At 42.3% G+C, this 23,033-nt stretch overlaps 2 protein-coding genes across 2 annotated transcripts in view; both read left to right on the plus strand.

The window, feature by feature from the left end:
• LOC307235111 (capZ-interacting protein) overlaps nucleotides 1-9,706 on the plus strand; it is a 25,872-nt gene extending 16,166 nt beyond the window's left edge. Inside the window, exons 2-6 of the mRNA XM_080007096.1 lie at nucleotides 3,995-4,081; nucleotides 4,627-4,704; nucleotides 4,874-4,945; nucleotides 6,316-6,588; nucleotides 8,353-9,706. Coding sequence (XP_079863222.1) covers nucleotides 3,995-4,081; nucleotides 4,627-4,704; nucleotides 4,874-4,945; nucleotides 6,316-6,588; nucleotides 8,353-8,748 — 906 coding nt within the window. The 3' untranslated portion in view covers nucleotides 8,749-9,706. The remainder of the gene's footprint in view (nucleotides 1-3,994; nucleotides 4,082-4,626; nucleotides 4,705-4,873; nucleotides 4,946-6,315; nucleotides 6,589-8,352) is intronic.
• A 743-nt stretch (nucleotides 9,707-10,449) lies between these two features.
• On the plus strand, nucleotides 10,450-18,524 carry c15h3orf52 (chromosome 15 C3orf52 homolog). Its single transcript, XM_080007104.1, has 7 exons — nucleotides 10,450-10,832; nucleotides 12,079-12,138; nucleotides 14,008-14,124; nucleotides 15,036-15,168; nucleotides 15,904-16,064; nucleotides 16,451-16,521; nucleotides 16,835-18,524. Exons 1-7 carry the CDS (start codon nucleotides 10,749-10,751, stop codon nucleotides 17,010-17,012), a joined length of 804 nt encoding a protein of 267 aa, XP_079863230.1. The 5' UTR covers nucleotides 10,450-10,748; the 3' UTR covers nucleotides 17,013-18,524.
• Nucleotides 18,525-23,033: the final 4,509 nt, after the last annotated feature.

Raw genomic sequence — 23,033 nt, forward strand, 5'->3', positions numbered from 1 at the left:
GCAGGGCCGCAGGACGGGCCCGGGGTGGAATGTCCCTTTAAAGCGGGCGGCTTGCAGGGGAGCACGTTCGCAGTTGGTGCTCTCGATTCCTTCTTGACTTTCCTTTGTTCCGCAAAAGCAATTAATTGTGGATAACGGGCTTTTTTTCTTTTTTTTTGTTTGTTTTGGGGTCGTGTGAACAATTGTCCCTGGATTGGATCAGCAGCTGCAGCATTGTGAGAAAAGCAAAGTTAAAGGGAACTTCCCAGGAAGTCTGAGGTCAGAAATAGCTCGGCCCTTGAAGAGCTTGACCGTGGTCTTTGGAGAAGTATGATGTATGCGTCAGGCGCTTCAGGAACATTGACTTTTTTTTTTTCTTTGGTTCCTTGTTTGGAAAGACAAAATGGCCAAAACGATCAATTATATTGTAGATAAAGTGCCTCGTTGATGGGGGGGGGGGGGGGGGGGGGGTCTCTCTCTGTGAACTGTCCGCATGGCTCAAGGGTCCGGTCAGAGGCAGACCGTCCCTGTGGCCCCGGGGGCCCTTTCCCAGGCTCAGAGCCCCTGAAATACAGAAATAGAGCACGGGCCCCCCCACGCCCTGCAGCAGATTCCACGTACCCCCACCCCCACCCCCCCACACACACACATCTGGAGTCTCAAGTGTGTGTGTCTCACGTCCTTTCAGTTTCAATTAAGAGGAAAAAAAAAAAAGACCTTCTCGGCTTTACAGTAAACAAGAGGCTTTGGTCGGTGAAATGTCCCTTTGGTTTCCGTTCCTTACTTACTCAGTTTTCCCATTTGGGAAACGACAAATCGAAACAAAGACGTTTCGGCCTCGTCCACAAGAGAAAAAGAACAAACGTCTCCGTCCACACGTCAACGCAGAAACAATTTCAAACACTCTCATCAGCATTCCGGGCCAGTAGGGGGCGATAACATGTATAAATAATTATACATATTATTATTAGATATATAGTTAAGATAATATATAGAAATATAAAACTATAAGGCGCACAGCGTGTTGAGCGTCTTCACAACATTCAGACACAACACTGTACGGACGCCGTCCCTCAAGCTGGAGACACGTTCAACCCCCTGGTGGAGACACAGAGAACTACACCGCGTCGACGCGGGTGGAGGAGGCGGGTGGAGGCGGCGGCATCGTTTTCAAGAAGCTGCGTCTTGTGAGTTTTGGGAAAAACAACTCCGCCCTTGGGAGGCCTCTTCTCAAAAGCTTTGTTTCCAGCTCCCAGAAGGCCGTTTTTCGGGCGGACGGGGAAGAGAAACGAGAGAGGCAGCGAGAGCACCAGGATTTCACGGACGTCCGTGTCCGCGTGGAGACCGGCGAAGACCGGCGCAGGCGGACATTTGGTTTATGTCAAGCTTCTCCGCGGCCCCTCGCTGCCGCACTCCCTACGCTGATTCCACGGTGGCCACCGCACATTTTTGACAACTACTGTAACCGGCTTTAGCACCGAATGTTTCAGACCTCGTAAAAAACGGTTCTCGGTAAAGCGGTGACGCCTGTGTTTTCCAACCTGGCGGCGGCCGCTCACGTCAAATAAAAACATCATTTCCTTGCGCTGGCGCCGTCTCGTTGAGGCGGAACCAGAGTGACCTCAGCTTCCTGACGCCCGGTGGCTCCTCCACTGGCGCGGCGGCCGCATTCCCTCTCGCTCTCCTGTATCGGGGGCGGGGGGCGGCGCAGCGTCGGCCGCGGTCTTCCTTCCTTTCCCGATGGGGAAATGGGGCGTGAAATTGGGGCAGCACGTGAAATTGGCTCTGATTATTTGACATTTTAAGCATCATATTTGTTTGGTCGACCAACCTTATGTGAGGCCCAGCTTAATAACAACTTTATAATACGGAAAGAATAATGTCAATAAATGTACGTTTCATCAATTGAACACATTCATTATTTGCCAGTGTCACAAAAACAAAGCAAGCTGTTGGAGAGGACGAGGCGGCTCTTGAATGTTAATTTGTGCGCGCTGGTGAACGTCCCCCATGAGGGCCACGCTTCTTATGGGCTGTTTATAGACAGGAAGGAGAATGTGGGCAAAGGAGGAACCTCTTCATTTTTTTCTACCCAGAATCCTCGGCGCGCCGATTAAGCCAAACAAGGCGGAACGTCCTTTGTCGCCGCTCGGCTCCGAACAGAACCTTCGGCCTCTCAAGGAGCCGCTTGTTTTTCTTTCTTCCACAGAACGGGAAAGAGTTTTCAACAATTAGGGGTTTCCAAATAATGGCTGGAGGGCTGGGTGGTCCCTGGTGATTAGTATTTATCACAGACGGAGCCGTGCGACGGCTCAGGAAACGGGTCGGGGCACGGATTAGAGGCATCAGTTAAGAGAGGCACCGAGCCAGCGACGGGGGCGGGTGAGGAGGGGTGAGGAGGGGTGAGGAGGGTGGGGTGAGGAGGTGAGGTCATCCTGGGAACATGGAGGATTGGGCTGAGGAGTGTGATTAGAGTGCGGAATGCCTCGGCTGTAAAGCTCCGTTGTAATATTGTGGGAGATCAGTGTTTCCACGGCTGCAGGCAAAGTCGCGCGGAAAGCGATGGCGGGTTGAGTGGGGGAGGACGGGGGAGGCGGGTGAGGAGCTTTTTAGGGTCCACACCCAGGAAATGTCTCACATTTGGCAGCTGGGAAATTGTGGGGCTTTTTTTTTTTTTTTTTTTTTTTTTAAGTGGCCATTAAGAGAGGGACCGGCTGGAGGATGGGAGACGGGGAAGAGCGGGGTGGGGGAGGGAGAGAGAGGGGGGGAGACTGCCGAAAAGCATGACATCAGACGGTGACGGGGCGCGGGAAACGCCCTAGAACTGCATTACCAAACACAGAGTCCCCCACCAGAGCCTAAACAACCTCCACGCCCGTTCACGTACTGGCATACGGGGGGAATCGAACCGCGCGCCTTGTGTTTCAGCCGGTGCGTGCGCTGCCTCGGCAGGCGTGCCTCGGCGTGTTCGGAGCGGCGGGGGAGTGGGGGAGCTGAGGGTTCGTCGGGGGGCTCCTGCGGAGGAGGGAGGTTCAACGAGCGACCTGGGAAAAGAGAGGGAGCGGCCAGCGGAGATAAGAGCCAAGACAGCAACGGCTCCGTCCTGTCACATGGTGCCGTGATGCTCCGCAGCTGGGCCCCGCGGCGGGTGTGCACGTGGGTGTACACGTGGGTGTGGGCGTTCATGTGTGTGTGTGTGTGTGTGTGTGTGTGTGTGTGTGTGTGTGTGTGTTTGTGTGTGTGGGGGCGGGGTGGTAGAAAAAGTACCCTCTCTGTCTCCCATAATTAAGTAGAATATAAATAACATCACACCGTGGAAAATCCTCCATTTAACATTCTATGGTTTAAATAAATGAGATTACAATGTGCTCAAGTATCAACAGTAGAACGCTTCATAGCCTCAAATTTCGGCAGGAAAGGACATTCATCATGCATTAAGGATATTTCATCCATAATGCATGATGCTTAAATGGTTTGATTTAACGGACCGGTTTGCCGCTTTGCAGCCCGGGTCGTGTTGGTTCCATCATTTCTAACTATTCAGAGGACAACCTGCTTTACTGTTGACCAACTCAGCGCTCTGCTGCAGCTTCTCACTGTGCTTCCATGCAGTTCAATGGGGCAAACGTCTTAAAAAAAAAAAAATAATAATACATTAAATCATGCTTCCAAAAATGGGAAATTTACATTACCACGTGTGTCTACGTGTATTTCCAAACATGTTCTGAACGACAGTGATATTAGATTTTGTTTAAAACGACTTCATCCAGAGCGTAACGTTGGCTAGAGCAGGTCTGTTCCTAGTCTCTTCATGTTTCTAGTGTGATTGGTTGACTATGTGAGGAAACCATTTTGCATATAATGCCTTGCACTAAGTGACATCTGTAAGACTTTGCATTAATCAGAATGAATTGCATTGATCAGAAATTATTTTGAGAACAATTTATTGAAATTCGTAATAATAATGTACAATAGGTTTTGGTTGCCCATTATAATGTCCCGTTCCCTCTTGCAGAAAGATTCTCCATTCAAGCCTTCGGTGGCTGAGCTGGCGGGAAGGTTCAAAGGTCACGTGATACCAGCACCAGCCTCAAATGAAGAGGTATTGTTCCTCATAATTCTAATAATCTGAACAAGTCACATAAACATATTTTTTTTTTGTAAAAAAAAACTGCTCTTTGATAATCTAAAGATGTTTTAACGAAATGTGAAAATCAGCATTTATTATTATTATTATTGTTATTATTATAATTTCTTTCATTCTGCAGAAATGTAAATAAATCGCATGCCAGACTTTTGACACATTTGCTGCTGTGTGCCTGTGTTTTCCATTTGGAACCGATTTGTCCTGTTTGGGTTTTGGCACGTTTCGTTTTATGCTGCAGTAAAGGTAAAGGTTGACGCAAGATGTAACGTCGACTTTCAATGAAAATAAACAATTATTTTATGGTTAAAAGGCACACTCGAGGCTTGTCATCCTACAAAGAAACTACAAAAAGACTCAATCTTGGGACCCTTGGGAAAATATTTGGGTGTAAGAATTATGTTACTGTTTATATTGTAGAGCTTCTCCTTTGGCTTCACGTCATGATGTGAATCCCTCAGGCTTGTACACATAAGAAGGCTCTTCTTGTGTTTCTTCTGCAGAGGTTGAACAGAAGGAGACCGCCGTGCTCCCTGAGGATGGGCAGCCCGAGGCCGGACAGCGAGGAAGAGGAGTCCGGGGTTCGACCTGCTCTTCCTCCTTTTCCAAATATTATTTTGTGTCTCATAATGTGTGACTGCGTGTGACAGCTGTGAAACAGACACTTTAATGAATAAAAACACAGCTGATTACTCCCAAGCTGCAAATATAAGAGATTTAAGTCTCTGTTCTGCCGTTCTCCTCCTGCAGAAACCCGCCATCATGTCCCCAAATCCCTTCAGAATCAAGGTGAAGAACAGCTCCATCATTGAGAAGCTGCAGGTGGGTGCGTGGGATATGAATCGTATTAGAGCATCAACAGGGGGGGAGAGCAGGAAATCATCCCACTATAAGGGGGATGGTGGTCATTGGGAGGACAGCATGTCACATTTCCTTCCCAAAACACAATGTTTTCATGCTTCTGCACATTGAACATCTTCATTTAAATCAGCTTTAAAGATTACAAGGTGCGTTTAAAAAGAATCAAGGCAATCACGCAAGTCGCTGCTGCCTCTTCCTTAAAAGAGTGAAGCATGATAGCAAACCTCTGTCCGAAGATTTTAACTATTACTAATAATAATAAGTTGGGAACAGCAAATTATTAAAAATATGTTTTTACAAGAGGACAGCACTCACACACGGAACACACGATACACCAGGGGTCCAATACAATACAATACAATACAATACAATATAATATATAATATACAGAAAGATCTCATACTTTTTAAAAATGTTCATTTCATAGCCTTGTAGGATTCTGAATAGTTTTATAACAATAGTTTTATATGTTTATATATTTACATGTATGTAAAACAATTTTTTCCCACAAGTAATGCAAGTAATTAAATACATTTGGTTCACTTGGCACAAGTTGCAATACTTTCTAACATATTTGCAAAGTAAAGCAATTTTTTTATGAACGTCATCACTGATAAAGCGACACAAATGTTTCCAAAATAATCTCCACATGACGTTCTACACAAGTTTCATTTCAAAGTACGATACCGGCACTCCGCCCGTGGCTGCCCCCTGCTGGCCAGTCAGTGTCGGTGCTTTGATGCCAGTGGACGCCGGGCGAAGGGGGCGTGGCTTGACCCTGATGACCACACAATCGGCTCAGATTGATGAGCTAATGGGATCAGGGGCCGCTGTCCTCTGCCGCGGATGCGAGCCGCACACTGTATTCTTTATCAGTGAAGCGCTCAAGGTGGGCAGCCATGGGACAGAAGGGCTGCAGGTTTTCACTCTTCTTCTTCTCCCCGGTGCAGGTAGGGTAATAAGGTTATAAGGGTTATAAGGTTGTAAAGTATATGGTTTATGTTTACGATTAGGTAGGTTGTCACCGGGCGGAGCTCTACAGGCGACACTGTTAGACGGTGAATCGGTGCAGGACATCAAATGACAGGAGAGTAATCTCTATGACGCAGATGAATGAACCTTAATGCTCAGAAAGCTTTTATGTGGCTCTTCTTCACCTCCATTTAATGTATTTAAAAGATCCATTTTCATACTTTACGGAATCTACACATCCCCTCCTCACCCGCGACTCGTCACCCACTTCTCTGCATCTTTCCAAATGGTGCTGGTGAGACTCAAACCGGGGGTGGAACGGTCCTGTCAGACTCTCTCTGAACCATCTCTCCCTGCAGGCGAACCTCGCCCTGTCTCCCACCGCTCTGCTGCCGTCGCCCAAGAGCCCCGAGGTGAAGCTGCAGCCCACTCCGCTGTCCCCCCCGACCGCCGCCCCGCTGCCCCCCCCAGCCGCCGCCGCCGCCGCCGCCGCCGCCGCCACCGCCACCACCACCCCGCCGGGCACGCCCCTGAGCCCCAGGCTGACACACTCCCAGCTCTCCACGGAGGAGGAGGAACCCGCCAGCTTCGAGTGCCCGCCCGGGGGCGCCCCGCTGCGCAGCATCAACAAGGTAAACGGCCCCGGAGCTGCAGGCCTGGTGGGGGATGGCGAGCTGGTTCCTCAAACATCTGGAGTCGAACCGGATCCTAAAACTCAAGAGACGATCGCTCTACATTTACATTTATCCTTTGATCGGACGCTTTGGTCCAACACGACTTAGATGAGAGGCGAGAAACAATCAAGGCAGACATGGACCATTGGAGCAACCTGGAACTTAAGTGCCTGAGCACGTATTTCTAAATTCAACCAGATACAAGTGCGAGTTGGCCGTAAGAAATCTGAGTAAAAAGACAAAAGTATTCATATTGTTAAAGTTCTCATAAAATGTTGGTTTACCTTCACCTTTTTTTTACTAGTCCGGTTGAGCCTGTGTCAATGCTCAAAGCTCAGTAATTTGGCTTTTTAGGTTTATTTTCCATTCCAATGACAGAATTTGGCGTTGAGTGAGTACGGTTTCCGAAAGGCGCGCCGTGTTAAGCAGAGGTTGTTTTTATTTTATCATATGGATCCATTAAAATTCCAAAAACAACATCATCCACGACATCAACCAAATTATGAGATTATCGTTGTTGCTCTCCTGGTGTTTTACATCCGATTGTTCGCGGCGACTTCGCAAATGCGAGCGCCTTAATCACGTCCTGAGCGCAACGAGCCCCAACCAGCACTCATACTAAGACCCTGAGAGGCCTTTCTCACGCCATCTCCCCAGCGAGCTGTGACATCACCGCGCCACATATGGCTCCGCCCGCTGACACATGTTTCACAGCAGGCGCTCTGTGTCCGGTGATAAGCAGACCTCAGATAAGCCTGGGGGAGATGCCGTGGTGGAGCCCGAGCGCAGCAGGGAGGGGGATGAAGGTGTAATCCCCTTAGCCTAGTTCCCCCGTCCAGACCTGCAGCTCTGAGCAGCACCCGGCGCTCCTGTGTCCGCTAGGATGTGAAAGTATAAGGGTATAAGCGTTATTACCGCTGGACACTGCTTGTTATTACCGGAAACCATAAGGGAAAATATTTGCTGTTATCAAAATGCAATTCAATAAAAATGTATTGTCATCATTTTGCAATGGAGTACATGTACAATGAAAAGGGAATTTGTAACTTCCTAATGGTCTCACTTTGTGAAAAGGAAAGCAATAGATTCAGTGCAATTTCCTTATATAAGGAGCAGTGTAAGCATAAAAACTCATACATAGTAGATAGGATAAGATCCAGTCCCCAGATGAGGACAGGGGTCTATCCGGTCTATCTATGGTCCAGATCCGGTCCATACCTGGTCCATACCTGGTCCGAACATTGTCTTAACATGGTCCATACTTGGTCCATGCCTGGTCCATGCCTGGCTACATGGTCCATACCTGGTACATGCCTGATCCATACCTGGTCCATACCTTGCCCACAAATGGTCCATGCCTGGTCCATGCCTGGTCCATACCTGGTCCATACCTGGTCCATGCCTGGTCCATGCCTGGTCCATACCTGGTCCATACCTGGTCCATGCCTGGTCCATGCCTGGTCCATACCTGGTCCATACCTGGTCCATACCTGGTCCATACCTGGTCCATGCCTGGTCAATGCCTGGTCCATACCTGGTCCATGCCTGGTCAATGCCTGGTCCATACCTGGTCCACACCTGGTCCCCTCATGGTCCACACATGGGCCACTTCACACAAAAATTCTAAACCTAAGTGGGGGGGTCTCAAGGGTTGAAGTCAAGTGTCAGCCATGTTGGAAAGCCTAACCCTCCACCTTCCTGTTTCTCATCCTTCCCACGCAGACACGTGCACGCCTGTCCTTCAAGCGGCGCCCCCCCACCAGGCAGCACCGGAGGTCCGGGGCAGGGTTACCGTGTGAACTGTACAGCCCCATGAAGAACGGCGGCGAGGACACGGCGTTGGACAGTCTCTCCGAGGACCAGGACCGGGAACGCGAACGGGGGGTCTCGCCAACCAACCCGCCCTCTCTGAAAGACCCCGCAGAGGGAGACTGGGACTGCGGAGGGTCGCAGGGCGACAATGGCGACGCCATCGGAGAAGAGGGGCCGATCGCAGGGCAGGAGGACCCAGCGGGGGCCCGGGACTCGGAACGGCAGCAACCGAAGGAGGGAAGCAGCGACGGAGAAGAGGAGTTTTCCCAGGATGCACTGCAGCAAGGAGGACTTGCCACAGCGTGAACTGTACCTGTTTACATGCAGCAAGACACCAAAGATATAAATGTTTCTAAGTTATTCAGATGACAGATAACTGAAAGAAAATCTACAAAACAGTATTATTCCTCGCAATTAAATGATTGCCTGGGTGAAAAAACTATTGTTCCTGTTTAGTTTTACGGATGTTATTGCTTCAGATTCCTCTGTAACAGGCCCTTTAAAGGACCATACCGCTGTCATTTTTAGTTTTGAAATATTGTCTCTATTTTCGTTTTGAGAACATAGATCTGAAAACCTGGAAACTGGTCAGATGTGTGCGCTGACTCGTGAAAGGGCTCAAGTCCAATTTGACCACCGGCGTGGTCCTTTAAATTGGGTTCCCCGCTCCTCTTGTCTCCCTCTGCTGCTCATGTGGAGGAAACGTCCACAATCACTGGAAATAAACCAATGTACAGTCAAGTGAAGTCAGTCGAGTGTTCTCACTGCTCTGTTTAGGCCTTTCCCCTTGGCTGAAACGTGCGTCACCGTGACGCATTCATGTCCAAACAGGAGATATTTGTTGTTTTTTATTTCCCGAGACCCGTGGTTTTACGCTGTCTTGCATGTTGTCTTTGCTGTTTACTCTGTCATTGAAGTTGTTCATAATGTAATGTACTTTAATGTCAAATATTCCTGCGAGCGTGTGCAAGTGTGTGTGTGCGCGCGTGTGATCTGTGAATAGAATGTGGAGATTGCAACCAAAGTGAATTTTAAACACCGCTCACATGTTTAGAAAGAACAACGTGCAGAGTAAATGATCAAATATACACCATGTAAACTCGTCACGTCAGTCCCGTGGAACTGTATAGTTTGGTTAGGTTTCCATGTCTGAGTCTGCTCGTTTAGGACGTTACATAAACTGTTTATTTGTTCTAAAAATTCAAATGTTATAGCGAGTGGCTTTGGTTGTCGGCTGGTAAAAGATTAAAATCAGGAGTAATGAGAGGATGGTTGAACACTTTAAAGGGTCAGTTCCTTTAATGTGATGGGTTAAGGAGCGTCTCATTGCTGCAATCTTATCAGATCAAACCTCTTTTTATGCAAAATATTGTAAATGAGCTAAACCTCAACTCAAAGCCTATAGCCCAGGGCCAGTCTTAATATCATTCCACACACACACACACACACACACACATGTGCGCGCACACAAATATTATAAACAACTAAAGCTCAAATCAAAGCCTCGCCCAGGGCCAATCTTAATATCATTCCACACACACACACACACACACACACACACACACACACACACACGCACACATACACACACACACACAAATATTACAAACAACTAAAGCTCAAATCAAAGCCTCGCCCAGGGCCAATCTATTAACACCATCACACTGTTTGTGTGTGTGTGTGTGTGTGTGTGTGATACAAGTTTAAATAAGCAAATAAGACGTCACTGGGGCAAATGATGCACCTCGTCATGATTGATGATTTGGATAAATGTGACGGGGAGAGTTAGGAGCCTTGACGCAGGTGTCTGATGACGTCATATTCTGTCCGACGACGTGCGCCACGTGTCTCTTTGGACCCCTCCCCCTTAAAACAAAAGTTTTTATCGCTCTGTTTTGCTTTATGTTTTTTTTCTTGTCCGTTTTAATTTTTGGCATTATTTATTTATTTATTTTCAAATTAGGGATTTCGTCCTGGCCTTGCCCCCCCCCCCCCGGCCCCGCCCCTGCTCCAGACGAATCCTGTGACGTCACCACCGAAACTCGCTGGAACTCACCTGCCGCGGGGCCCTCCAGGTGTCTCCTCTCTGCGGGGACGATTCTCCGGAAGGAGGAGTGGAGGAAGGAGAAGCGTCCCGGCCGAGCGTTGGATGTGACCCGTCCCCGGGGAAGTCGAGGTTTAACGGCTCGGTAGCTCCCCACGGCGGGCTGCGGGCTGGACATGCCTCCGGCCCGGTCCGGGTCAGTTCCGGGTTGAACGGGACTAGCGTAGTGCGTGTTTTAATTCCCAAACTGGGTGAGGCCGCAATGGAGCCCATGGAGCTGCAGATTTTTCCGCTCAAGAAGGAGAACGGGAATGCCCGGAACGGCCATTTTTCAGATAATAACCAGGTGAGCCCCTTCCAACAAGACCTTTCACCTGTTTGTTTGGTGGTTTTTCAAAAGTTTTTTTTTTTTCTAGTTTCTAGTCTTATGTCAAGTAAAAACGCGGAAAATTAAAAAATATGTTGTCGAAAATAGTCAAAAGGGTTTCACAAATCCGAAATAGGAATTAACAATAAATCTCTGGGGTCCATATGATAAGCCGGCCCAGTTCTTCTCAGTCAAAAACAGATGTTTCTTTCCGATTTCCGAGGTGACTTGAACGCACCAGCCAAGCCCAGGACTGGACACTGTCCAGTCCTGGGCTTGGCTGGTGCGTTCAAGTCCAACTTAAAAGGTGGAAAAATGCGTTTTTATTATAGTTTGCAGATTTCTTTCTTTCTTTCTTTCATTTTACCAACTAGGCCAGTCTGTATGTAAATTATTTTTTTTTTTGTATTTTTAGTATTTTAGTAAAGTATTTATTTATACTGTTTAGCGCCTTTCATGCGAAAAGCAGCTCAGTGCTGTACGAAAACAATGTCTATAAGAAAAAGAGCATTTCAATAAGAACATTCAATAAGAACATTCAATAAGAGCAAACAACACTTTGCACCATAGACTACAGTAGGAATAGAAAAGCAAAAAACAAAACAAAACAAATAGAAATGAATGCACTTGTATTCTGCTCCAGTGCTCTGGTACACACGCACCACGACTGGTTTTACATGTTTACTTGTTGTATGTATGTTGATGTATGTTGATGTATGTATGTTTGTTCATACTTGTATGTTATACTGCATTCCTGCACATTAACTTGAGAATGTCACTTATATGGGACTGCATCTTAAAGCCGAATGACAAATGAAATAAATGCAGTAATTCAGTATTGCTGTATTCAGAGGACCCACAAACACAGCAATAAAAAAAACACAAAACAACCACAAAGAATAGCAGTCGACCCTCACTATGTCTTTAATAATGATGTATACATGTTGACGCTTTGGACTAATGTGCTTTTTCTGAAGTAGGTCATGGCTTTACTATAATGCTGAGTATTTATATTTTAGGGTGGGTGATATGCAAACAGGTTTAATCATGGTAGTCATGAAAGATGCGCACCATAAATGCTTATTTCAATATGTGCTCATAAATTCAAATATCCAAGTTCAGAATCCAACTTTGAACTCTGTTATTGTGTACGTTTTTTTTAATCCTTAAAGCCTGTTTGTTGTTTTAAATGTCATTCTAATGCTGAACCGTATTAATTCTACAGCTGACGGCAGCCAATGGGGAAGGATGTGCCGTGGAACAACATCCACTCCTCACGCCACAGGTGAACTACTCATCAAAACATTTAATATTTAAAGACGTTAAAGTCATCCAGAAAAAAATCAGGAGCCTGATAATATTAAACCATTATACTTCTGCCTGATGAATATCTGTCTGAAGATAACAGTCAATTGATATTAAAGTGGGGTTTGTTTGTTTTCTCCAACCCAAGCGTTATCAAAGCATCAGACAAAGTACGGTCGCACAGACAAAATGTTTTCAATGTGATATTGATCGTCTTGGATTTTCGACTTTCATTGTGATCTGTATCTTTATAGAAAATCAGGACTCTCTTCTTTTTATTTTTTTTATTTTTTTTTCCTTATTTTTTCTTTCAAGTTTTTGTACATTGCATACAAAGTAGAACAACTTCAAAATAAAACAGAATATATACTTTTTTTATTGAGTGTGTGTGTGTGTGTGTGTGTGTGTGTGTGTGTGTGTGTGTGTGTGTGTGTGTGTGTGTGTGTGTGTGTGTGTGTGTGTGTGTGCAAAAATTTCACCGTTGCATCATGTCAAATATTAGGTCGTTATTTTATTATATGATACTATATCATATAATCAAATCTACTAAACTGATATAATGTGATTGTGTTATGAACCTGTTTGCAGTTCCATTGAATAGGAAGATCGCTTCCTTAAGAACCAAATTGCCATAGTTCAATTTAAGTTAAACTTGTCAAAATAAAAATTAAAACGATGTTTACTTATCATTATTAACATAAAATTATTTTCAAATAATCTGCTTAATACAAATAGAAAAACAAAGGTCCCGACCCGGAAGAGAAAATGGTTCCTCATGGTGAAGCCGTAGAAGAACCGCTGTTGGTTCCACAAAGAACCTTGGGTCTCAGCGCCGTTGCTTTGCCCTCCTCTCGTGCCACTCGTGCTTGGTGTTTTTCTCTAGCTGCCATTTTTGTCCGGGCTGATTGACAGTCTTTCATAATACCAGATATTAGTCGCCCACGCCATGCACGGGTGTGGTTATTTTCCCAGATCTAGTGCCATCACACAATAGCCAACAATTACAATAAGGATAAAGAACCTTTGAACAGGAAGAACCATGTGAGGAACACGAGGAACCTTCCACTAGACAAAGAGCTTCTTCAGCAGGTGACGGTTCTTCATGGAACCAAGCAGAACAGCCGGTGCAGAACCATAATGTCTGAGTGTACATGAGCGGACTTTTAAAGACGTAAACATACAGTACCGCATGACTTCCTCCCAAGTTCTTCTTTTTCTTCTTTTCTTGGTAATGAACATGAAAGTGGTAATCCGTCAGATGGTCTGTTGGTAGATTACTATGTTTCCCAGAATTCCACTGGAAACGTTGCAGTTTCTAATGGAAGACGTCACTTTCTTTCCCCCAAACTTCTGGTCCATTGATTTTTTTTTTTTTTTTTTTTTTGTTTTGTTTTTTTCCATTGTCACTCAAGATGGTTTTGATTTTTAATTTTAACTTTTGTTTATTTTTTTCAAAGATTGTTCACCCATATCCACAGTTATGTTGCTTTATCTACTTTATTGAGCTGCCTTTCACTTTTTGCGTGTGTGGCGGACCCTGCCACCAACACTGGAAAACAGCATATAGAGGAACACATTGAACGGCTGTTTCTTTTCAAGTGGCAGCTAAATAAAATATCAAATATAGGATTATTCTTTTTTTTATTAATCTCATTCATTTAATCTCACAAATGACCACTTGAAGATGTTTTACTATTAATACATGGAACTACAAGTGGAAGCTCATTGAAAGGAAGTAAAAAACTGAATAGAAAGGCCTTTTTCACAGCATGTGGCTTGTTTTTAACATACAGTACTTCATCTATACCGACCCCACTCTCCTTTAATCCAGCTCTGTTTTCCCTCTCAGGCACCTGAAAGTAACGGGGAAACTCTGGGAGGAAACGTCTCCGTCCACACGGTGCCGACGCAGAACCCGGTCCCTCCGGGTTCATCTGCACGGGCCACAAAGAAAACCCATGAACAGGTTTGGAAAGTAAAAATAATGTGATATTGCTGACATTGCGATAAAGTCTTGACTATAATCTTCCAATAATAGAAGTTTTGCTTCCTCTGCCCTAAACCTTGTTTGTTTGTTTTACCATTTAAACGTGTTGACGTGTTATTGGTGCATAGGAGACTTCTACATTTATAGTTATTATACGTTTTTTTACTGAATTATTATTATTATTATTATTATTATTATAAGATTATTATTATTATCACTTTTGACAAGTGCTTATGATATCTTATCATCTTATTATGATTTCTAGTTGACTTCTGGTTTACTGTACGTTGACAATTATTTTCTTGTTCACTGTTTAATATATATATATATATATTTTTTTTTTTTGGTTTATTTATTTTGTAATTTTATAGATTTACATTTAATGTTTATCGTTAGATCTAGTGTACATTAACACATTTGTAGTGTTAATTGTTTTTCTTTTTTGGTATATATTTTTGGTTTATTTAATTTTAATTACACTCGATCGCCCAGTTTTTATGTATTTTTTCTTGTTACTTTGTAGGTTTATAGTTATTGTTTATCATTAGGTTTATTGTCATATTTTGTTATTTACTGTTAATTATTTTGTCACATGTCATCTATCTATCTATCTATCTATGTATGGGAACAACCATTTTTATTTCAAAATGCGGCTGGTCCATAAAACGAATTCTGCATATTGATCAATCTGAAGAAATCAGAATAGAATAAAGGATAGAGATATTCATCGTAAATAGAATATATATATATATATATATATATATATATATATATATATTTTTTTTTTATGTCAATTTACAACAAACCCAAATATCTAACCATAAGACATAGACATGTATTCTGTATCATGTTTGGGCTACATCATTAATATTTAATTTCATCTTCCGCAGTTGATCTCCGTGCAGCAGATGAGGAGGGAGCTGAACGAGGTGGTTTTTTGGAAAGTTCGGCTCTGGATGGTCATGATCTTCATCCTCCTCCTCCTCCTCGCTGTCATTGGCATCTCACTCGCCTTGTGCTCGGGTATTTGCATGAAATATCATATTTATTATCATGAAACATTTCAGAAAGACGCTTAAAGGAAGTTATTTGCTTCATAGGAACCAAAGTAATTTCAGTAATTTTAAGTAAGTTTAAGTAATTTCCCCCTGGGATTATTAAAGTATTTCTGATTCTGATTCTGATTCTGATTCTGATTCTGATTCTGAAACCTCATTATTACACCAAAGGGCTTTGACCGTATTAAAAGCCTCAAAGAATTGTTTTTGTTCTTATCAGTTTTATCCATCATTTAGATATTCATATTAAAAAAATACAATCGTGTTTGAGGAAATGTGTTTTACACTTTAAATAAAAATTATTTAAGGATTTATTTTTAATGTAAATATTGACGTAATCAATTAAGTAGATACTGAGTTTTATATTTATATTTTATTTAGAATTCTTCCTTTTCTCACACTTTCCTTTATGACTTATATATATCTTGTTTTTTTTAATTAAATGCTATTATTCTGCCATTTTTTCCTGTAATCTTGTTTTAATGCATTGCTGTATTTTACTATCTGATTTCTTATTGTTTATGTGAAGTGAAGTGTCTTTGAATACCTTGAAAGGTGTAATAAAAACAAATAAAACAAATAAAATGTATTATTATTATTATTATTATTTCTAATTCCTATTAGGATTGATAGCTAAGCTGATCATGAAGACAGTGAATTATCTCTTTTTCATTTTTAATATCTGCTCCGTGTTGCCCAGTGATCCACCGCGACGCTGACGAGGAGTTCGACTCTTCGTCCTTCCGGGTTCAGCGAAACTTCAGCGGAACCTTCCGACTGACCAATCAGAACTTCACAGACGAGCTGCTCAGTCCCTCGTCCAATCAGAGCCAGGAACTCGCCGCGGAGCTGCAGGAGCAGGTTGGGATGCATCGGATCACAGCAGGCTTTTTGTTGTGTTTGATATATTTTGATGCTAGTTTGAATGATTGTTTTTTTATTTGTTCTGGACGAATCCGAGAATCCTTGAAAAGCAGAGTCACATTCCTTTTACGTGTCAACATGTTTGGACATTAAAACCTGATTCTGATTTGGATTCCCATGCGGTTCCAACTGTCCAATGGGGAGCTGAGGCCTGGTTTTCTAAAACAGCTTCACCGTACTGTCACAAATCAAACGGCAGTGGGAAGTCGTTGACGTAGCAGCAGTGATGGAGTGTTTTGAGACGTTTGGTCCTCATGTAGAATTCTGCTTTTATGTATATATTCATATATATTTATATTTATTTATATATATTTCCACTCCAGCTGAGGGAGCTGTACAGTTCCTCTCCAGCCCTGGGACGCTATTTCTCCAAAGCTGAGATTTTCGCTTTCAGGTAAATCACACAAATTATATTGTTCACTCCAGAACTTCAAAAGGGAGACTTAAAAACCTCAACATGAAAATGAGGAAGCGCCCATAATACTATAATATATACAATACTGAGTTGTATTTGTTTTGCAGCCTGCACAATTTGAATGGATATGTTTTTGTTTTATTCATTTTTTTGTTGTTTTTTTTGTACAACTTTATTGTTGTACTTGATATATTAAAAAAACAACAACTCATATATTCAAATAAAAATACCCTTTATAAAGTATAAATGATCATATAAATTATTATTATTATAATGTGTCTTGCGCCCACAGGAACGGCTCGGTTGTCGCTCACTTCCGCCTCCATTTCCTGCTTCCCGTCGACCACGCGGAGCTGGAGAAGTTCACTCTGAGCCGTGAGCTCGTGTTCAACGTCTTCCGGCAGTTCCTGTTTGACCAGGAGGGCGAGGGCCGCACGGCCATCGAACCGGCGTCGCTCTCCATGTTCTGAGGGTTCACGTCCCATCGGTCCATGTTGATCACGGAGAGGTGGTTGTTCCTCCGCCTCATGTTCACATGACTCTTCCTCAGCACAGGAAGCTGCTGCGCCACGTCTCACCTTCCTGTTTAAACAAAAACAAAACAAGAACAAATTCAACCGACCACACGAGGCGGTTTCCAGGGAGAAAAACACACAAAGGGCCTTGTCAACGCAGACGAAACACGCGCAGTCCACAGGCCCCTGAGAACCTCCTCACGGAACAGAGGAGATGCAGAGGAGACGCAGAGGAGGGCAAAGAATGTGGAAACATTTGACTACAACAGTAGCTTGAGGTGCCAGATGTACCACACTGTCATGTACACACTGTCATGTACCACACTGTCATGTACCACACTGTCATGTACCACACTGTCATGTACCACACTGTCATGTACCACACTGTCATGTACCACACTGTCATGTACCACACTGTCATGTACCACACTGTCATGTACCACACTGTCATGTACCACACTGTCATGTACCACACTGTCATGTACCACACTGTCATGTACTACACTGTTGACCTTAATTCATCATGTGAAAACAAACAAAAACTGCATTTTGTTTAGAAACACCTGTGAAGCTCTCCTTTAAGAGACCTAAAACCTGTTCGTGATAAAGATTTGGATCGAAGCTCAGTTGTTTATCAGGTGAATTATCAAAGTGCAACTCTCAAATGAAATGAGACTGATAAGTTTAAATGACAGTTTACTCGAGAGGTGGTCCAATGTTTTTTTTTTTTCTTTGTGCGCAGCGATCTTTTGTTTAAAACTGGATTAGATGAGATCACTTTATAAATACTTCTGTTTAAGTAAAATTACTAGTAGTTGTAATTATTACTTCCACCCAGTGTGTGTGTGTGTGTGTGTGTGTGTTAAAATGGCTCTGTTTAACCCTTTTCTAGTCCTGCGACTACTCAAATCACGTTACGTCCGTGCCTCACATCGATGCAGCAGTGCACGTCACACGTCAGCTCAACGACGGCAGTTAGGGAGTCAAAAACCGGGAATCAAACCAGCAACCTTCTGATCACGAGACGACCCACATACCTCCTGAGCTACGCCCTTACTTTTTGTATGATGTGATTCGGGGAATCGTGCATTTCGGAGAATCTGTGGCTCGGTGAGTTGTAATTCAAATGTTTGTAATTGTAAATACAGTTTGAATGTGTTTGTTTTGATTTTCCTGCCTCTTCACTGTTGTGGAAAAAAACTGGGAAACACTGGAACAGGAAATACAAAATATTGATTACAAACCTATGTGTCCACCAGAGGGAATGTGTGTCCATGCAGCATTGTCATACCAAGTGTTTTTAATTCATTAAAAAAAATAAAATTGTGTGTATATATATATATATATATATATATATATATAATCTCAAATTTAGTCTTTTCCTCCTAGTAGTAGGGGGGTGGTGGCAGGATCTGTAAACTATTATTATTATTATTGATAATCCTGTTTGTATGGGTGCATAAAATAAATCACTTTGATATCCAGGCTTTTCAGAGAGAAAGTTTTTATTTTTTTTACTTTGTTTACTTTTTATGTCTACTATACAGCACACACAGGGTACTGCATAGTCAGCATATGTGGACGGATAAGAATGTTTATTTAGGTTTTGAACGATGATTATTATTATTAGAATTAGGAGCACGTAGTAGTAGTATTGTTGTATTTGATTTGGTCATTTAGAAGTTGAAGTATTATCATTACTGAAGTCTTATAATAGACTAAGCTCATTCTCCTACTTGAATGAACTTACGATGACGACTAACAGTGTGCTCCAATATTGTAATTAAATTAGAGCCGTGGGCCAAGGCGTCTGTCTGTCTGTCTGTCTGTCTGCAGTAAAGCCGTCTATAGAAAGCCGCTAAACGCCGTGACGGGAGTTCAAAGAAAAAAAAAAAAAAGACCAGACTGAAGGTTCCCAGACGCACGGTTGTTGAGGCTCCTCCTTTATTTCACTTTATTTTCTCACAAACTGAAAGGAAATCATTGACCACAGCACATCAGCAGACGCTGGGTTCCTCCTGTCACCGGCGGCTGATTGTTCTTGTGAAACCTTTTCAGATTCACACGGAACCTGGGTTCACAGTGACGGGGCTGGAATCCCTGTGACACAAACACATGATGTAGGCGGAGTCACCTCATGATGTAGACGAAGTCACCTCATGACGTAGACGGAGTCACCTCGTGACGTAGACAAAGTCACCTCGTGACGTAGACAAAGTCACCTCGTGACGTAGACAAAGTCACCTCGTGACGTAGACAAAGTCACCTCATGATGTAGCTGAAGTCACCTTGTGATGTAGGTGGAGTCACCTCGTGATGTAGGTGTAGTAACCTTCCACTTCTAAACCCAAATCAACTGTCTCACCTACTCCTCCGTCTCACACCTGGTGACCGTGCGCTCCTCCCTTGCATTGAGCACTAAGTATTGAGAAGGTGATAGAAATGCATAACGCGTGATGAGAACAGCTCAGTCTGGTTCACGCTGCCGTCCTCAAAGAACCAGGCGGCTCCTGTTTCCTCTTCTGTTAAGTCAACATTTATTCAAATGGAGAAATGTGACCGAGAGGTGGATCCTGCAGCATGAAGCCTTTTTGGAAAGCAGGAAAAAAAGCTGAACGCATTGTACCGCAGGGTGAGCCATGTTTCCATGTGATATCAAATATAGATCAGCGTTTGCTATTTGAGGAACGGATCAAAGATGAATGTTTAAAGAAGGGAAAGCTGCTGCATTTAAAAAAAGAAAAAAGGTCCAAAGTTGAATCCCTTTCGGGCGACGGCCAAACGCCACCGGGGTCAAGTGTAATCAGGAGTTCAGCGTGAGAGCCAAGAGGTCAAAACAGCCAACGCTGCAACAGGGATTTACATCTAAATGATTACACTCTGCTGGAAAAGTTGGATGAATAATAAGGTGGAAAAAAAGAGCAAAATGTTTTAGAAATGCTCAGTTTCAATGCTTATGGTTTAAAACAAACTCCTGTTTCTCATTATATAAAAATGAATATTGTCATAAAACGTTTTTTCAGGTCCAGTGCAGACATCTCATCATATGAAATAAAATAATGTCTGAGATACAATTAAAAATACTGGTTTGTTGTGCCAAGCCGCCCCATGTTTAGATTATTGATTCCTTATATAAAGTACTGACATTATTTAAACTTTTCATAACAACAAAATAAATCATTTTATCTCCCAGTTCTCAAGAATGACAGATATACAATGAAAAGAAATCATTTGTAGCTTTAGATTTCTGCTTTTTATAGCACACTGAAAAACTAAAACCCACAATGATGTAAAACACCACAATTAAAATGAAAAATAAAACGTCAATATCGAATCCAATGGACAGCACTGAAATCACTACAAGGGCCGTACTTATAGAGAAACATAGAAAGTAATAATGATTTTATCATAGAAATATAGAAAGTAATAATATTATCATAGAGATATAGAACCTAATAATGATATTATCATAGAAATATAGAAAGTAATAATGATATTATCATAGAAATATAGAAATTAATAATCATATTATCATAGAAATATGGAAAGTAATGATATTATCATAGAAATATAGAAAGTAATAATGATATAATCATAGAAATATAGAAAGTGATAATGATATTATCACCATCCGTCTTCTAAATCTGCTCGTAGAGGTCGGGGTCACAATGAATAGTTATTTATTTATTATTATTATTATTTTTAATATCTTTGTATCAAGTCACTTCCATGTTATTCTGGTTCCTTATCGCTGTGACCGTCTGAAGTCACAGGATCTCGAGGGGAGCAGGCGGGAAAACCACGAAAACACATCGACGTCATGAAAACAGCGAGGATCCTGTTATAAAGACCTATACATCCCATAATACACACCCATCACCCAAGATCACCAGCGTGTGTGATGGTTCTTACATTTATGGTCTTAAGACCCGATCGTTATCGCTCTGTTCATTCTCCTTGTTTTTCTGCCTTTTGGAGTCGGCCTTTGGGGGCCCTTGAGGAGGTGGAAAAGCCAGGCCCCGGGTCGCTCCCGTGTCGCGCTGTGTTCTGTGGTTCCCGTGCGTGGGCGTGACAACATGGCCGACCACGCCCTCTTGAAAATTTCGAAACATCAAACCTATTCACTTTTTACCACGAAAAAGCCACGAAATTCGGGACACTTACGTAACATCACTAGACTTAAAAAAAACCTGATATTGCCGCCATGACCGTCACCCGACAGGAAGTCGGCCATATTGGATTAAATGTATAAACTTAGTCACTTTTTGGTCATTTTTATGCTTTGTGCTTTCGCAAACTCCTCCTAGGTGATTTATGGGAATGACTTCGAACTTAGTGATTATTTTAAAGACACCTTCACGATTAAAAAAAAAAAGTTAAAAGATTGAGTTTTTGTCAAACAGTGTGGGCGTGGCAATGCGCTGAATTTCATGTTTTAAAAACAAAAAAGCACCGTTTACGTGACTTCCTTGTCACCTTTTGGTCATTTTCATGCTCCCTACTCTCGCCAACTCCTCCAGGTGGAATGATCGGGTCCCACCGACACCTGCACTTGGAGGACCTGGTCGTCGCTGCTTGCGGCTTGACGTGGACATTCTAAAAGGTTTAATGAAGCTTCATAAGGTAAAAAGACCTTGAACCGAGCAGCTGCAGAGCACCAGGGCCACTCCAGTGGGTGGCTTGATTCCTTTCTATTTTGGATGAGTTCATTTAGGGTGAAATGCCTCAAACAAGCAGCCAAATGTGACTGAATGAGCCAGTATTGCATAAGAACATTTACAGCTTACACCAGATACTGGAGGTCACTGACGTCCAAGTATTGATCGAGTCACAGATTGGGAAATATTTATAGTCAGCTGCTAAACGGCGGCGATTGATGATATTTTTTGGGCACTGTTAAGATTTTAGATTCACTTCAAATGTGCAACAGAGGACCAACACATGTCCCCAACTGCATGAATTCATTGAGATTTTTTTAAAGAAAAGACAATTACAATTATTAGTATTATTATTTGCACATCTAAGGGTCAGGTGTGTAGGAGACAAACTGGAGACCCTCAAAATGATCAGTATATTAAAAGATATATTAAAATATATATGAAAAAAAAAGACAGATTTTTCAGATGATTATTATTATTCTTTGATAACTTCCTCCAGTATCTTCAGCAGCAGATCACTGTAGTAGGAATGGTTTGTTTCAGATATCTGGCATTTGAATAATTCACAACGTATATCTGGTTCTATTATGCTCAGATTGAAAAGCGCTTTAAAGAGCCTCAGTGTTTGGTGCAGATTGTTGCATAATGATAACAACCTGACACCACGCTGGGTAATTAAATTAAATTAAATTAAATTAAATTAAATTAAATTAAATTAAATTAAATTAAATTAAATTAATTTAATTAGATTAAATTTAATTTAATTAAACTTAACTGTATAAATCCCCAGAGAGAAATCCGATTTTGGCGATAATAAAACACAGTAATCACACACTTACACCAGTTATTATTATTATGGAATATAGTCTAAATATGGACATGGTCAATGTAAATCCACTTTAACACTACTTGTCTTTTACTTTATTTACACTTTGCAGTAGACACCTTTCTTTTATAATTTAACTCTAAAGCTGATATAATAATAATAATAATAATAATGCTAATAATAATAATAATAATAATAATAATAATAATAATAATAATAATAATAATAATAATGTTATTATTATTATTATTATTATTGTTATTATTATTATTATAAAAAGAAAACACTTTCTACTAGACTTATTTTATCTTCCTTTCAATGGATGCAGTGTGTATGTTGTGTATATATATTGGCACTGTACTGTAATACTTAGACTTAGACTTAGTACTGTAGACTACAGCACTGTATGCAAATTTGCCATATTCGGCAAATTCCAACACATATAGTTTGTTAGATAATGTTCCATCAGACAAAGTTTAAATAGCTGACCAG

This window comes from Zeus faber (assembly GCF_960531495.2).
Source record: "Zeus faber genome assembly, chromosome: 9".
In the NCBI taxonomy this organism is placed as follows: Eukaryota; Metazoa; Chordata; class Actinopteri; order Zeiformes; family Zeidae; genus Zeus; species Zeus faber.